The sequence below is a fragment of the Grampus griseus genome, assembly GCF_964374135.1.
Source record: "Grampus griseus genome assembly, chromosome: 2".
Taxonomy (NCBI): Eukaryota; Metazoa; Chordata; class Mammalia; order Artiodactyla; family Delphinidae; genus Grampus; species Grampus griseus.
The window spans coordinates 78,583,473-78,600,622 of NC_139018.1; the positions used below are offsets into that span (position 1 = coordinate 78,583,473).

General features: G+C 45.9%; 1 protein-coding gene across 1 annotated transcript; it reads right to left on the reverse strand.

Moving 5' to 3' along the window:
* Positions 1-249: 249 nt before the first annotated feature.
* GJD2 (gap junction protein delta 2) lies at positions 250-2,227 on the reverse strand (the record flags this gene model as incomplete). Its single annotated transcript, XM_082649095.1, has 2 exons — positions 250-1,144; positions 2,157-2,227. 2 exons carry the CDS (start codon positions 2,225-2,227, stop codon positions 250-252), a joined length of 966 nt encoding a protein of 321 aa, XP_082505221.1.
* Between the last annotated feature and the right edge of the window lie 14,923 nt (positions 2,228-17,150).

Here is a 17,150-nt window from a genome sequence, read left to right on the forward strand (position 1 = left end):
AAACAAAAGGACTCAAAGAAGTCCAACTCATCCTCTCAGCACTCTATCCAACTGTCTCTGGAACCAGTGGTGTGACGTTATCATTCTACTTTCTCTCCTCTCCCATTGAGGCAAGATCTTCTCTTAACCAGCCTTATTCTACGTCTCAGTGATGACAGCCACATAAATGAGGGCAGATAGAGCCACTCTCCACAGTCGTCTGCCTTGGGGCTACTTGTCATCCCCCAGGCCTTTCCAAAACCTGCCCTTTCACACATAGGCAGAGTCGCTGGACTGAGTCCTGCCAAAATTGGGAACACTGACCCGTGGCAGGTCCTTGTTGCGGATCTCATAGACTGACTTCCTCTTGGCCTGGGCCCCTCGCACGGCCAGCTTGATCTTGCGCCAGCCCAGGTGGTTGAGTTCAGCCAGGTTCAGCACCACACAGATGCCACTCACAGCAAACATGAACACTAGAAAGACAGTCTTCTCAGTAGGCCGGGACACGTAACATTCCACCTCCTTGATGCAGGGGTAGCGGTCACACTCATACAACCCTGGGACGCTGAAGCCATACAGAAAGTATTGGCCCACCAGAAACCCAATCTCCAGGGCATTTCGGAACACCACTTGGATAATGTAGAAGCGGGAGATGCCTTCCTGCCTTCGGAGCTTGGATCGTGCTGCAGTGCGCAACCCCGATGGGTGTGGAGTCAGCTCCTTAACCTCTAAACAATCTGGCTCCGTCTCCTTGCTTGTGTTCTCTGTGTTCTGCAGCACCCCATTGACAATGGCACTTTGCAACTTCTTGTCTTCTCGTTTGCCAACACCACTGCTCCCACCCCCAGGTCCTCCAGCGCTCCCCATGGACTCAGGGGGATCTCTGTCCAGGGCTAGGAAGACAGTCGAGTAGCGGCGTTCTCGCTGCTTGGCAGACTGGTGCACAGAGTAAGTGATGAAGCAGAGACTGGGGGTACACACCATTATGATCTGGAAGACCCAGTAACGTATGTGGGAGATGGGGAAGGCGCGGTCATAGCAGGCCTGGTTACAGCCGGGCTGTAGGGTGTTGCACACAAACATGGTCTGCTCATCATCGTACACCGTCTCCCCGACAATGGCCACAATGAGGATGCGGAAGATCACCACCACAGTCAACAGGATCCTGAGCAGTGGACAAAGGAGGGAGAGAGGTTCTCATGGGCTGAGTCACTGACTTAGGAAACCCCTGCCTCCCTTCCCAGCTCCGTCCTTGATTGGGGAGCTATCCATCCTTCGTGGTACTGAACTGGGAATCCAGCAAACATTTTTGTCTCTTCCCTTTCTGCAGGATGTTGGTAGACTGGGAACACTTCATACTACAGGGATCTCAAGCATGTGTACCTCCCTACACTGGACATGGTGTATTTGCAACAGATCGATTACATGGAATGTAGAGAGGCACAAAACACACCTTCACTCTGAATACGGCAAATGTACATGGACTAGCTGAACACAGAGAATACAAAGTCTACACGCAGAATATGTATATAACTACTCCAAGAGGATATTTAGTTTAGCCTCAGTATGAATATGGAACTTAAGCTTTATATAAACAGATAGCTATGACTATATATACATATATATACATGAATATATATAGTATTTAGGTATGTGAATATACATATATACACATATAGAGACACATAAAGTGTCAATTGGGTGTGTCGGTTTCTGGCACTGTAAGTTTTAACAGGTAAATCAGTTTAGCTTAATAAATGTTTGTTGGGAAAAGATACATCTGCTCTGAAGAGCAAATCTGTCTCCCCATTTGCCCTTCTCTGTCCAAATACAATCCTGCCTTCTTTGTAGATTCTATTTAGGGAACCGGATGAAGATTGGCTCCGACTCCAGAGAGTGGGGGGACCACGACGGAGCCAATAACTCCTTTGCTAATGGGAGAAGAGTGAATCCCCTGGTGGTGCCTCATAGGGAAGGGACGAGGAGCTGCCGGAGGAGGAGGGCATCACTGGGCATCAGGCAATCCCTCAATGCCAGGAACACAGGCGCATGGGCCAAGGATGATGGCAAGGGGTCAGAGGATGGTCTGAGGGCTGTCGGGACTCGGTCTGGACTTTAGAAAGGACTCCCGGGGGCCGCCCGACGGGGCCGGCTGATGACCGGCTCGGCGCCCTTACCTCCCGATCATAGTGGAGTGCTGCTGCACCGCGGCTTCCAGCAGCCTCTCCAAGATGGTCCATTCCCCCATCGCTGTGCATCCGGAGGCAGCAGACAAAGACTGGGCAGTACCGGGCACGTCCCCGCTCCTGGCCACTCCCCGGGCCTCACCTCCCGACTGGGAGCGAATTGCCCCCCAATTAAAGAATCAAACAAAATTTTTTAAAAATCCACGATTCCCCTCTCCCTTTTATTGTACTTAAAAGAGGGAAATGGGGAAGGAAACCCAAGCACGCCCAACTGATGGGCAGCTGGCGCGGTCCGGAGGTCGGCCACGAACCGCCAGCGCCGTCCGGGCGTCAGGTCTGGAGCCGGCGGATGCCCGGGCGAGGGGCGGGGCGGAGCGGGGGTGGCCGCGTGCAGGTCCTCGAGCTCCCGCCCGCCCGAGCGAGGTCTTTGGGCCCCACTCACCGCCGGGGGTTGGGAGCCAAAAAAAGGGTCCAGGCCCCAGCCCCCGCGCCTGGCACTTCAGCGGGCACCGGGCGCTCCCGCGCTGCCGCCTGCAAAGCCGGGGCGGAGCGCGCGGAGCCGGCTGCAGGGCTCGGGAATCCGCGGCCGCCGCCTCTAATCCGGCCTTAAGTAGTCTCCGCCTGCGTCACGCCAGGTCGGCGGAGGGGAGTCGAGCGCTGCGGGCGGCTGTAGCTGCGCGCCGGAGCCCGAGGGGCAGGGGATGCGCGCAGGGAGAGAGGGGGCCAGAGTCCTGGGGCCCCGGCAGGGAGTGGGGCGACTTCGAGAGGAAGGATCGCAGCGCCCCTCGGGGCTTCTCCGGGTGCCCAGGTAACCTCACCTGACTGCCAGCCCCCGGCAGGAGGGGCAGCCTGGAGCAGACTCGCGGGTGAGTGGGGAGGGGCGTGAGTAGGTAGTTTAGGGTCTCTCCGCGCATCCCTCACCTTTTGCTTTTTGTCTTTGGTGATACAACTGAAATTCCCTCACTGAATGCAGACGCTGGATGGGGGAAGGAGAGCGGGGGCAACAATAGGACGCTTTTCAGTCTCCCTTGGAGAGGACTGCTTGGCTAAGAGTAAGTCTGTGGTCGGTGCCTTCGTGGATCCGACGCAGGGGTGAGGAAAGCTTGATTAGAGTCCATTTAGGCTGAAGCTTAAATGTAGGTGTGAAGCTGCCTCTGAGGATGGGGGTCTGAGCACAAGACTCTACCAAAGAGGTGCCTAGTTTGAGCGAGTGGGTGACCATGGTTGAAGGACTCGCTTCCGCAGCGCAAATCCAGACGCTCTGCTATTCTTAAATGTCTATCTATCTATTATCTATCTATCGATCCATCCATCTCTTATTTGTTTGTTTGTTTGGAGGAGGGGGTACTTCTCGGGTAAACTGTGATCTAATCTGAATCTAAGGAGGCCCAGTATTCAACTAGCAAGAATAGCCACTCACAGTCTCACCCCGCCCTCACTTTCGTTTTCCGACCTCGGCTTTCTCCCCGCTCAATCAGCAGATCCTGCTTTGTGTTTTTAAATTTACGTTTTGCTGTCAGTTCTATCTAGAGCAACCGCTTAACTGGTCACTAGAAAATTAAAACAATCACACCAGGCTGCTAATTAGCTCAGGGGGTCAGTATTAGAAGACATAGCAGTTGAGTGTTTCATGTATATGTTCCAAAAGCACAATGAATAAGTGGTTGTCACCCTTTAAAAAATACAGCTGTGAAAAAGTTGCTGACTTGCTCTAGGCAGGTAATGCAGCCTTAATTATCCACAGGGATCGTAGCACATATATATGTATTGCATAAGGCACACCGTGATGAGCCTTCAGTTTGAGACCATAGGAGTTGCTTGGGTAGCTGGTGGCCCAGCGACTGGGAAGAAGGGTACAGAGCATAGGCTTGAGTTCACTCACAGTGCACCTCTGCATAAAATGATTTGTAAAGGCACAACCCAAGCTTCGATGAGAGAGGGATCGGTGAGCTCTCGCGTAGACCTGACACCTGTACGCCAAGGAAGCCACTTTTCACTGCAAAGGAGTAAAAGAGTCCACTGACAATGGAGAAAGGCATAGGGTGTAAATGGAACTTTAGGGTTATGGCAGGTGCTCCTTATTTCCTGCTGGGTAGAGAGGAGGTGCAAAGATGGGAATGGTTGGATATCCTATTGTCGAATCCACCTCCAGATGGAATGGTGATCTCCCAACTCAGACTTGGTGTTTTTTCTCAGACTTCCCTCCTGCTCCCTCAGGCTCTGGCTCCCTGTATTCTCTCCTTCTCCAGCAGACTGTTTGGGGCAAAGGATCTCAGACAAGAAGTGAATGAATGAGAAAGTCCCAAGGGAAATCTGTTTCACATATTAAATGTCCCAAAATAGGCTGCACAATTCAAAATCATTACGTTTTATATACGTGGCTTTCCCAAACCCTTAAAGATAGTGATCGAAGGACACAGATTGCAGGAAAGACATCTTATATGTTCTCACAGTGCAGTTTTTTTAAATGTATTTACTTAATTTATTTTTTGGGTCTTCGCTGCTGTGCATGGGCTTTCTCTAGCTGTGGCGAGCAGGGGCTACTCTTCGTTGCAGTGCGTGGGCTTAGTGCAATGGCTTCTCTTGTTGCAGAGCACCGACTCTAGGCGCACGGGCTTCAGTAGTTGTGGCACCTGGGCTCAGTAGTTGTGCTCACGGGCTCTAGAGTGCAGGCTCAGTAGTTGTGGTGCACAGGTTAGCTGTTCTGCGGCATGTGAGATCTTCCCAGACCAGGGCTTGAACCCGTGTCCCCTGCATTGGCAGGCAGATTCTTAACTACTGTGTCACCAGGGAAATCCCCACAGTGCAGTTTTGAAGCACTAGGCTATGACTAAATTGTTGACCATTAATTAGTTTATTATTTTAAAATATACATTAACATGACATAGATTCAACATATGAGCACATGTGTATACATGTGTGTAACACACAAAACACCCATATACAGAATCTATATTTGAAAAAGACTCTTCTATTAGATTTGGTAGCCTTTTTTTCTTTAATTATTTTTTATTTATTCATTTATTTATTTATTTTGGCTGCTCCTCGTGGCTTGCGGCATCTTAGTTCCTTTGCCAGGGATTAAACCTAGGCCCAGGCAGTGAAATCACCAAGTCCTAACCACTGAACTTCCAGGGAATTCCCTGGTAGGCTGCTTTTAGATAAAAACCTTATTCTCACCACTACACCTTGAAAACAGTGCCCTGTTTTTATTTTTAAAAATCATTCAGGTCTTCCCTGGTGGCACAGTGGTTGAGAGTCCGCCTGCCGATGCAGGGGACATGGGTTCGTGCCCCGGTCCGGGAAGATCTCACGTGCCGCGGAGCGACTGGGCCCGTGAGCCGTGGCCACTGAGCCTGCGCGTCCGGGGCCTGTGCTCCGCAGTGGGAGAGGCCACAACAGTGAGAGGCCCGTGTACCGAAAAAAAAAAATCATTCATAGATTGTGTTTTACATTGCTATGTTGTTTCCTTTTTTTATCTTTAAAATTTTTTTGAAGTATAGTTAATGTACAATAGTATATGAGTTACAGGTGTACAATATAATGATTCACAATTCATAAGTGTTATACTCCCTTTATAATTATTATAAAATATTGGTTATATTCCCCATGTTGTACAATATATCCTTATAGCTTATTTTATACCTAATAGTTTGTACCTCTTAACCCTTTACCCCACACTGCCCCTCCCCCCTTCCCTCTCCTCACTGGTAACCACCAGTTTGTTCTCTGTACCTGTGAGTCTGCTTCTTTTCTGTTATATTCACTAGTTTGTTGTATCTTTTTAAGATTTCACATATAAGTGATATCATACAGCATTCGTCTTTGTCTGAAATTTCAGCTAGCATAAAGCCCTCCAAGTCCAGCCATGTTGCTGCAAATGGCAAAATTTCATTCTTTTATGTGTTTCCTTTTTTTCAGCCCAATCACTTTTTTTTTTTTTTTGCGGTACGCGGGCCTCTCACTGTTGTGGCCTCTCCCGCTGCGGAGCACAGGCTCCGGACACGCAGGCTCAGCGGCCATGGCTCACGGGCCCAGCCGCTCCGTGGCATGTGGGATCTTCCCGGACCGGGGCACGAACCCGTGTCCCCTGCATCGGCAGGCGGACTCTCAACCACCGCGCCACCAGGGAAGCCCCCCCAATCACTTTTAATTAATAAATTGTCCTGGTCGTACAGCAATAATATGAAAAGGTTCTATGTAGAGCTAGGCATCTCTGTTTCCTCAGCACATTGTCTCAACCAACTAGATTCTGACTCTCTCCATTCCCCTCTGATTGAGGATCCCATTTAAGTCAGTTGGGAAGTTCTTTCCATTAACTCTTATTTAAAACTCATTCAACTCTCTTAAAGTAATAGTTTTGGATGGACAAAAGTAAAAGAACTCATAGAATAAACTTTGGTGTACGTTAGCCCATGTAGGGATACTCATTACAAATACACATGCTGGGGTCTGCCCCCCCCAAACCTGCTAAATTAAAATCTATAGAAGTGAGGTTTAGGTACCTGCATTTTTACTAAGTTCTCACCAGTGGCTCTGATAACAATAAAAGGTTGTGAACGTTTATTTCCATGAGTATTAGGTCAGGAAGGAATCCTAGAAATCAGGAAATCCTATCCCTTTGATTCATAGTTGTTAAAATTGACCCAAAGATTAGGTATCTCAAGTCAGACAAGTAGGTAAGGAAAAAGCTGTGAAGAAAGTGCTGTTTAAGGGTCCTAGAGAAGAGGACTAAATAATTTTAAAAGATGGAAAATGTGACCTTTAAGGAAGGAAGAAGGAATTAAGGTGGTTTGGATCATGAGGACGTAGCCACCTGCAAGCATCTAAAGGGAAATAATACCTGGATTGCTGGCTTTGTGAAGCCAAGTCTTACCAAGCAGAAATTTCCATTGACAGATCAGTGAAATATTCTCCACGTCTAGTGGAAAAAACTGTAAAGGCACATAGCAAAAGGCATAGTTAAATATTCTAATACAGGGAGGGAATGGAGAGTTACTAAGAATAATCCAATTTTCCACATGAATATATCTGGATTTGCTCTTATCCTTATATGTGCTTAGAATTTTCTTTTTTCTGTTCCTTCTAGTTTTTTTAAAGATACAATTGACATACAGCACGGTATAAATTTAAGGTGTACAGCATGATGATTTGACTCACATACATCATGAAATAATTGTCACAAGTTTAGTGAACATCCATCAACTCATATAGATACAAAATAAAGGAAATAGAAAAAAATTATTCCTGGCGATGAGAACTCTTAGGATTTGCTCTCTTAACAACTTTCTTATATAACATACAGCTGTGTTAATTATATTTCTCATGTTATCATTATATTTATCAGGTACATACATCCCTAGTACTTATTTATCTTATAACTGGAGGTTTGTCCCTTTTGATCACCTTCATCCAACTTCATTCTCCTTTCAACCACAGATTCCCAGGTGAACCTGTTAGCTTAGTAGCTTTAACTATTTGGTAAATGAAACTCCCTAGGAACTTTGTTAAGGTGTAAGAATGTTAGTGAATCCACTAACCTCTCCTCTCCTGGACCATAAATTCTTGGGGAGCAGAGGACATGCCTTACACCTCATGGTGCTTTCCATAGTATCTTTAGCACTGTGGAAACTTAAGTTTGTTGGAGGAACAGGGTAGCTATTCTGGCTTTCTATTCCCCTCAACCTGGGAAGGCTGCACGGTCCTTGAGCAGAGGTGCGTCCTGCCTCCCCCAAGACCATAAGTTACATTCCAACCAAGAAAAGAAAGGTGTTCCCTTTGTTAAGTGAAAGTCCCTACACACTTGGGGGAGCTGGACTGCTCACTAGAAAGCCTTCTTGCTGACCACTAGCCCCTGGTCTCACTTTGTGCTGCTGTCACTCACTGTGGTCCCAGTACCTGCTGAACTAACCCAGAAAATGCTGCTGAGTGTGCAGGGTTTGGGCTACAGCATCAAGGAGGCAGCTTCAGAAAGCTGATCACAGCCCTGGATATACAGGCTCTGGGAAGTGCCAGCATCTGTAGCCTCCAGGATTCGTGTGGCTTGAGAGGGACTGCATTTGGTTTGGGATTGGTCTCTGTGTTAAAGTCCTCCACGTTTCATTCACAAAACGCTAGGATTAACTGAGCTTTATCTCCCCCAGTGGCCTACGTACATCTGTTTCCTAATGAAACCATCAAATTTTCTTCTGACGGGGCAAACCCAACCTGTCTTGTGAGACTTGAAAGAACATAAGCGCTCGATGAAATCGACTCCTATTTGCTGCAGAATGAGTTTTCTCTTTTTTGGTGTGTGTGTTTCCTTCCCTCTGTTTAATCCCTGACTTAAATGTTTAGGGAAACACTTTTTGGGTTTTACTGTCCAGACAAAATTTAGAGAGTAATATTCCATACAGGAGTAGAGCTGTCCAATCCACCAATCATAAATACCCCTAAATATGGTGGCTTGATGTGTTGCCTAGGACTGCCCTGAGCCTGTTCCCTTTGAAACCATTCTGCAATGTCATGGACACAAATGCCAAATTATGTTTTAGCCTTAAGAGATTGTATATCCAAATAGTGGGGCAATCTAATCTGCCTGCTAGTCCTTTGAATAAAAGGGTATGTATCCCTTTAAAAAATCACATGAGCAAATTCCCCATTCCCCACCTTGTGTATAGAGAATATAGGTATGTGTAGTAATATCTCAGGGATTAACGTAATATGACATTGTGGCCAAAGCAGATATGTGAAACCACAGCAAATAAATTAACACTCATTAAGAATCAAATCAGCACTGCTGACACATAATCTTTCATGTTTATGTCAAGTCGTGATTCCCATTCACATCAGGAGATTCCCAGGAGGGGCTAATTAAACCTGAAGGAAGAGATTTAAATCAACACTATTCAAAAGTCATTCAGCTACAGTGCAGAAGAGCCTGCCTGGGGTCTGAGCACCCGCCTCTTCACACTCTCATTGTCATGGTCCAGCCAGAGTCCCAGCCACGCAGGATGTAGCTGGGCTTCCTACTGAGTGTGTTTCCAGTCTGTAGGGAAAAGATGAAGAAATTGCAGGGGAAACGCACATGGGTAGGACCTACCCTTGATAGAACTGTTAAGCTGGGAGAATATATGTCAGTTCCCAAAGGCACCCTTCCTGCACTTTTTCCACATCAGAGTGTGCTGCTAAAAGTTGAATTCACCCTGTTGCTTCATATCTACAGCCAAGTTAATTATGTCGAATTGCTATTTGTCCCCAAAGGAACATTCTCTAAGACGTGGAGCTGATTTTCAAGGTTCTTCCGTGCTCTCATAATCATATGTGGGCGCTCCTGGTTGCCTGGTATCTTCACCTCCTGAAATCTAGCCGATTCCTGTTTTTGTCAGGACTCGGCCAACTGAGGCATTATCAACCCAGAGGCTTTTGCGATTTTCCAATTCTCATCAATCTACACGCCTTCTGATCCCTCTTGGACACCAACATCGAAGTCTGGTCCAGAGAGCCTCCTGTTTCTGGAGCTGGTTGAGATTGGAAAGGGGCTTCCACTCACTTGTCACTCACATGTTCAGCTCCCTTACTGCAGTATTTTAATAGTCACCTGAGGGTTTGCCAAGAGCAACCCACCAACTTGCCCATTGGATTTGGTTCACAGTGTTCTCTGACCTTCAGAACCCCACACAAAAATGTATCTTTTTGATATAAACTTATCCTTCCACCTTGACCGTGGACTGCCTTTGGTCATATCTCCCACCCCTGGAATTCACCTTGAATCCACATCCTATTGACCTTTGAGCTTCCCACCATCATGCTTCACTCACTCCCCACCCCTCACTCATTAAAGGAAAGTAATCCGATAAACAGGCACACCAGGGTGTTAATAACTGATAACCACTTAATGTATTATCCTTCTCAGAGGAATTATCCTCATTTAAGTTGCAAAGCCTTCATTCAAAGAAATGAATTTTTCTAGGTAGTTTTCCAAACACTACACAGAAGGAGAGAATAGCTGTTTGAGGGCCAGGGATGTTCTGAGCCCTCCCAAATCACACCACACAAGTGCTTGCTTGTTTTATCGGTCTATAAAGTGGGCCTCCTTGTGGAAATACAGGAATTGCATTAATGCTGTGGTTCTTAAATTTTACTGCACCTTAGAACCACCTGGGGAAATTTGAAAAATCCCAGTGCCTAGGCTGTACCCCAGATCAATTAAATCAGCATTTCTGGAGATGAGCCCCATGCACTGGTAGTTTTAAAGAAAAAACAAAACTCTCCAGGTGATTCCAATATGCAGTCAAGTTGGAGCACAAGTGCGGTTATCCCCACCATCAACTACTTATACACAACAGCCCTCTAGGACTTCCGTAAAATAGGCTTTCTCCTTGTGTTAGGAATGGTGCTTCTGGACACAAAGCCAGAATTTCATACTAAAAATGTGTTCCTGTGGTCTGTAAGGACTTAGTATAATCCATACAGGCTAAGTAGTTAGTTGCTAAACTGCAAACACCCATTTCATTTCATCTCAGTCCACTCCTGGCCATCTGGTCCCCTGTACTCCTATTACAGGGCCATGTGTGTATTAATGAAATGATTGCATCCAATTACATCTTTTATTCAGAGCACAAGAAGAGTCCATGTATTCTCTCCAGCATCACCGTTTCTCTCAGGATGTCAATAATCAAGTTATTCTTTCTATTTCATGCAGAGATGGGATAATCTTCCATTAAGGTAAGAGTATAAATCAAATATGTTGTTGCTTTCAATAAACTTTTAACTTTGCTGCCTGGTATCTATAATATAGATATTTCAGTGAAAAGCATAAACCACTTGTTAGTGGTCTCCATTTTTAAATGTCCATCATAGAGTTCATATCAATAACCACGTTGTGACAGATGGTATACAAGAAGGATCACCTAAGAGCTAAGTTAATCACCTTTTTCTCAGTCTGTCTAGGCTTTGTTTCTGCAGCAGCTCAGATGGTCAGAAAGCCACATGCCTAGACTATATCTTTCTGCCGTTTCTTGGTGGAGGAGGGAAGGGTTGCCCGTGGGAGTGGGGGAACCCACTTCTTAACCTGAATTCTTACCAGTCTTTTGTGTTACTGCAAGCAAGACAATTCACTTCCTAAGGGAAATTATAGTACCAACTGTTCAAAGAAAACAATTCTTTTGACATCTGAATGAACAAAAATGAATGAAAGATGGATGAAGGGATTAATTAACATGCTACTCACACCTTTAACTAGTCATGTACTCTCCTACCCCTTTACCTTCCTAGAGCATATATTTAAACAATTGACAGAGATGCATGTGTATCTACCGTGTGCATATATATGCATTGCTACAATCAAATTCCACCAACCCGTTAAACTTCATCTTTGCAGATAGATTCTTGGCCCTCTCATTTTTTTGTTCAGTGGAGAGTTATTCATCTCCTTCTCTGTGCCAGGGGGATACAAGAGTAAGCAGAACCACATGGTCCTTGACCTCATGGAATTGAAAGTCTATTAGGAGAGATATACTAATTAATCAAATAATCTCAAATACTCATGTATAAGTTTAAAACTGGGCTAAGTGCTACCAGTAGATAGCTCTGAGATAGATCTGCAGCCCTGAGTATAGAATGGGGCCAGGGGTGGCAGGCCTACTTTGTGGGGAAGGGTCAGGGGTAAAAGGCATTTTCTAGCTGAGACCTAAAGGAAGAGTCCTAAACCAAGTAAAAGGGGGGAAAGAGGACCTTCTGAGCTGGGGGGACAGGAGTGAACAGACCCTGGGGCCGGAGAAAGTAGCACATTCAAAGAACTGCAAGGGCTAACGTGGGTGGTTCACGGAGCAAGGCGGGGAGGCTGGAGAGGCAGGCAAGGATCTGATCAAGCAGAACCTTAGAGGCCAGGGTAAAGGGGTTGGCTTTTTCTCCAAAAATAATGTGCAGCTTTTGACGGCTTGTAAGAGGGGAGTGACATGATCAGGCTTGTTTTAGAAAGCTCAATCTATTTGCATTATGGAGAGAACAGTTTGGAGGGGCTGGGCAACAGCGGATGCAGGGAAACCAGTGACAGCACCAACACTGCTGATGGGCTACGCTCAGTAACACCCATAGGCACTTGCCTTCCTTCCCTTGGAGACTGGGTGGCCACACCAGGAAATGCCCCTAGTATCTAACCCTGTCTGCTTTCAGGGAAATGAACCAGAGGGCTCCTCAGGAACCATCCCAAGCTCATCATCATCTTTAATTACGTAGGAAATAAATGGGCCCTGACTGTAATGGTCAACATAATACCTCCATGATTCACTGAATCTTGCAAATTGTGATGCCCCTTTCAAACATGCTCATCTCTGGGCACAGGAAACAAATTGTAGTGGGTTACCCCTTGGCACTTAACAATTTTAAACAAAAGGTAAGAGTGGGTCCCCCAACCAGGAGGCCAGGGCTCCCTGTTTTTTTGCATTAGAAATTCAGGTTTTGCCCGAGTTCTACAGTTCACTAAGAGCCAGAGCAAAGTGCAGGCGGAGGGCGGGGTTCTTGGAAGGAGGAAAAACATGTGGAGACGTTAATATTTAAGAACTTCCTGAGATTTTTGGCAGTTCATTTTAAGGAGCAGTGTTTAAAGATGGTGCAAGTATCAAATAGGACGAAGGAGATCAAAACTACTGTTGATAAAATGAATCCTGCAAAGAACACGAATGAAAATTGTCTCCCTAGAATATAAATGTACTCCAAATTTCGTGCCGTAACTCAAACTAGTTCTGAGGCTCTGCAGAGCCCCTTGTTAGCACGTAAGAAAATCCTCATTACTTGAAAACTCACACCTGAACTTTTATTACAAGTTGTATGAGCCACCTTGATTACCCAATTTATTTTCATTAGTGACGTCTGAAAATACATATTTTAATGAGTCTGAATTTAAAAGAGGGAGGCAAGATGATTTGCACCTGCATCATAGTTTCTTGGCAATTGTGAGCTGGGATTCACGGTCCTTTTGCTTCTCCAGCATTCAAGTTGGAACGTTTCCTTGTGTGGTCCCTTGATATCCAATGGCTTTTGGCCATTTACGAAATCAGATTACCCTTCGAAGAGTGGGTTCACCATCACCGAAAATATTCATACACATATTTGCCAGCCCCAGAGCAAATAACAAGAAGTGAGTTCCTGAAATGTTCTGTGTACTGGTGGCACTCTGTAACGCATATATGGGAACTTCCAAGGGGGGTACAAGAGGAGCTACTTAGAAATAGGTTGTGGTTCACACTGTCAAGTGTGTGTGTTGATAAGATAGGGTGAGAGTCCGCATAGCTTTTTGGATGAATGGACAGATCATACAGGATAGGTTTACCTTTCACTCAAAGTGTGTTTCCCAGGAATATTATTACAATAATAGCCCAACCTACTTACAGTTCTTCATTGCTTCCTATGGCCTTCTGGGTAGGTCAGACTCTTTAGGAAGCTGTTGGGCTGCACCCCCCAGGCCTACAAGCCTTGTACAGTAAGCCCCCTACATATGAACGAGTTCCGTTCTGAGGGCACGTTTGTAAGTCCAATTTGTTCGAAAGTCCAACAAAATTGGCCTAGGTACCCAACTAACACAATCGGCTATATAGTATATAGGTTTATAATACTTATCACACAAATAATACATAAAAAACAAACACAAAAAAATAATACATTTTTAACCTTACAGTACAGTACCTTGAAAAGTACAGAAGTGCAGTACAACAGCTGGCACACGGGCTGGCATCGGGTGAACCGGCAAGAAGAGTTACTGACTGGAGGAGGGAGAGGAGGTGGGAGATGGTAGAGCTGAAGGATCGTCAGCAATAGAAGACAGAGGGCAAGCTGCAATTTCACTCACGCCTGACGTTGGTGGAACACACGTTCATAACTTTGAAAGCTCGCAACTTGAAGGTTTGTATGTAGGGGACTTACTGTAATTGCCCAGCCTCAAGTCTGAAGAAAGAGCCTGGAGACAGTGATGGAGATATCAGTGCTGTATCAGAGACGGCATCTTACAAGTCTGAAACAAAAGAGTCCTGGAGTTGGGGGCTTCCCTGGTGGCGCAGTGGTTGAGTCCGCCTGCCGATGCAGGGGACGCGGGTTCGTGCCCCAGTCCGGGAAGATCCCACATGCCGCGGAGCGGCTGGGCCCGTGAGCCATGGCCGCTGAGCCTGCGCGTCCGGAGCCTGTGCTCCGCAACGGGAGAGGCTGAGCCTGCGCGTCCGGAGCCTGTGCTCCGCAACGGGAGAGGCCACAACAGTGAGAGGCCCGCGTACCGCAAAAAAAAAAAACAAAAACAAGAGTCCTGGAGCGACACCCCACCATGGATGGCAAAGGGCAGGCAGGACATGACAACACTCCTCGCGGAGAAGAAGGCTACCGTTTATAGGGGGAATTGACCTCAGGTTGGCTCATCAGTTACCAGGGAAACCAGAAGCGGGGGCACATCCAGCACAGCCACTCAGCTTAACAACCATCCCGAGGGCAGATGTTTCCCTTAAATAAACTAGCAGGTGGAGCCGTTCTGGCCTAAGGATTAGAATGATCACTAGCTGGGGCTGGGGGCAAGCACGTTCACATGAGTAGGGTGCAGGTGAAGCAGGGACTGGTCAAGCAGGGGATGTCCACAGAGCAAGAGAACAGCTGTCTTGAATGGCCTGACCATAAACAAACCAGTGAGGAGAGTTCCTTAGATCTGGCCTGAACTTACTCTCTAGTTTAATGGTCTGTCCTCTTCCCACACACTGCCTACACTCCAGCCAGCCACATCTCTGTGCCGTTCCCCAACGCACCATCCTCTTGCACATTTCCGTACTTTTACAGGTGCTGTTCTCTGCTGAGAGTGCCCATACGTCAACGTTCCCACTGGTTGGCTCTAACTCATTGGCCCAGATCACTGTGCAGTTCCCCAGTGCACCATCCTCTCCACATTTCCATTATTTTCATCTCCATATTTCACATTAGAGGCTTTCCTCTTCAGGTGTCTTCTGACTTTTGGTTGTCAGCTCACACTGGCAAGTGAATGAAGCGCTAAGAAACTGATGGAAAACTCCAAGTGCATGAGCGGGGCCTGCTGACTGTGCGCTTCAGTGTAGAGCAGTGCTGCTGGCATCTAGTGCGTAGAGGGCAGGGATGCTCCCAAACATCCTACATTGCACAGGACAACCCCACAACAAAAAGTTACCCTGCCCAAAGTGTCAGTGGTTTTGGTTGAGAAATCCTGGTATCGAGTATCTCATTGGACCAGTTAGCTAGGAAATCCCTGATGGTTTTGTTTTTTGTTGTTTGTTTTTAATCTTTCTCTTGGGCAGGTCAGTTCTGCAGACAAGAATCTACCAGCCTCCTGCCTGGTGGGGATAAAAGCCAGGAATGGTGGGCTGGGGGTTTTAACAGTCAGTGGGCAGAGGTCACTTAACCACTCTGTTGACAATATTGTCTCCCCAGCATCAACTATGGCCACTGTTCCCCCAATCCAGAGGCCCCCCTCCAGAGACTAAACATCCAGTTTTCTGCCAGGGTGAAGGAAAATCAGTTACTTGGCTATATGGAATGGGAAAGGAAATATAGAATTTTAGTTTCTTCTTAAATATATTTTTAAACAATCATCCTGATTTTAGCTACATTCTTACCTCCTTTTCATGCCCGGTTCCTAAATCTTTATTGGGCGGCAGAGGTGGGTTTCTGCTGAATAAAATAGTTGCTGTTTAGCTTTTTCTACAGCTGAGCTTAATAATTATCACTTGTCTATCTGCTTTCCAGTTTTCTATTCTCTTTGCCTTTACAGATTATGCCTTCTTAAAATCCTTTTACTGTCTGATTAGTGAGACTTCTGAAGGGAATGAGAGTAAGTGAGAGTGCATGCATGTAGACCTCCATCTGTTATGTGGAGGTCCCACAATTTTATTTTTCATGCTGAAGCATTCACCGGTATTCTCCATTAAGGGAACCCGGAAAACTGTACGTATACTGAATACCAGGTAAGATATCTGCATTCTGTTGAATCCCTCATGGCCAGTTTGCATATGCATGTTGCTAAATGGGTTTTTATGTCTAGTGGGTTTTTTTTCCTCATTACATAAATCTACTGACTACAAATAGGAGGAGAAGCTAATTTGGAGGCTATTTAATCTGCAGGATGCAGTGTGATAGGAGCCAGGAAAAAACCATTTTTTTTTAAACCTAAACCCAAGAGAAAACAAGAATCCAAACATAATCTGCTAAAAATAAAATAGCAGTGTGGACTAATTGAGTAACTGAAGTTCTGCGTGAAAAGAATTCAGATTTCTCCAGCTAACCAGCTCCCTGAAAAATGTTAGCTCAGTGTCACTGCCTGTGATCTCTCTCTCTCTCTCTCTCTCTCTCTCTCAATCTAATTTTCACTGCTGTCCTTTGAAATTTGGTGACTTTGGAGGGGACCTGGATTATGCTCTGGATTTCCATCTCATGCACAGATGCTGCTGTTAAGGCCAACTGGAGCATCATTTGCATTAAAAAAAAATCAGCTTTGAAAACAGAGAGGGGATGTAGCCACACTTCCCAGGTACAGTGGGTGCTGGCTATGATTCTTTCACACTCCAGCTTCAAGTCTTGCATGAAGACAGACATTGCATTCCATCACCGTAAAGAAGAATTTCTAATGTCAAGTAGAAAGCAGGATTAAAAGCACATTTGCATTGAAGGTGTGCAAATAAAAGCTGCCCAGAACAGCTGAAACCTGAGCCTAGAATGAAGAGATTCCTCCATTTTAATATCTAAGGGGATTACTTGTATGGTGCCATGGCAACAGCATCACCTTCAATGGTTCTCCTGAAGAAAATCTTACAGAAACAGGATCAGAATACATGAAGTTTTGGCACTGATTTGATGAGCCGGTGATCAAAGTATTTTGTCTCTTACTGCATTTTGGTGTGAATTTTTTAACTTTTGGGAAATTGCACAAATAATATCCAGCATAGGAAAATTAGAACATGCAAGTAACTAAAGAAAACTACCAGTGGTTTTTCCATTCAGATATAA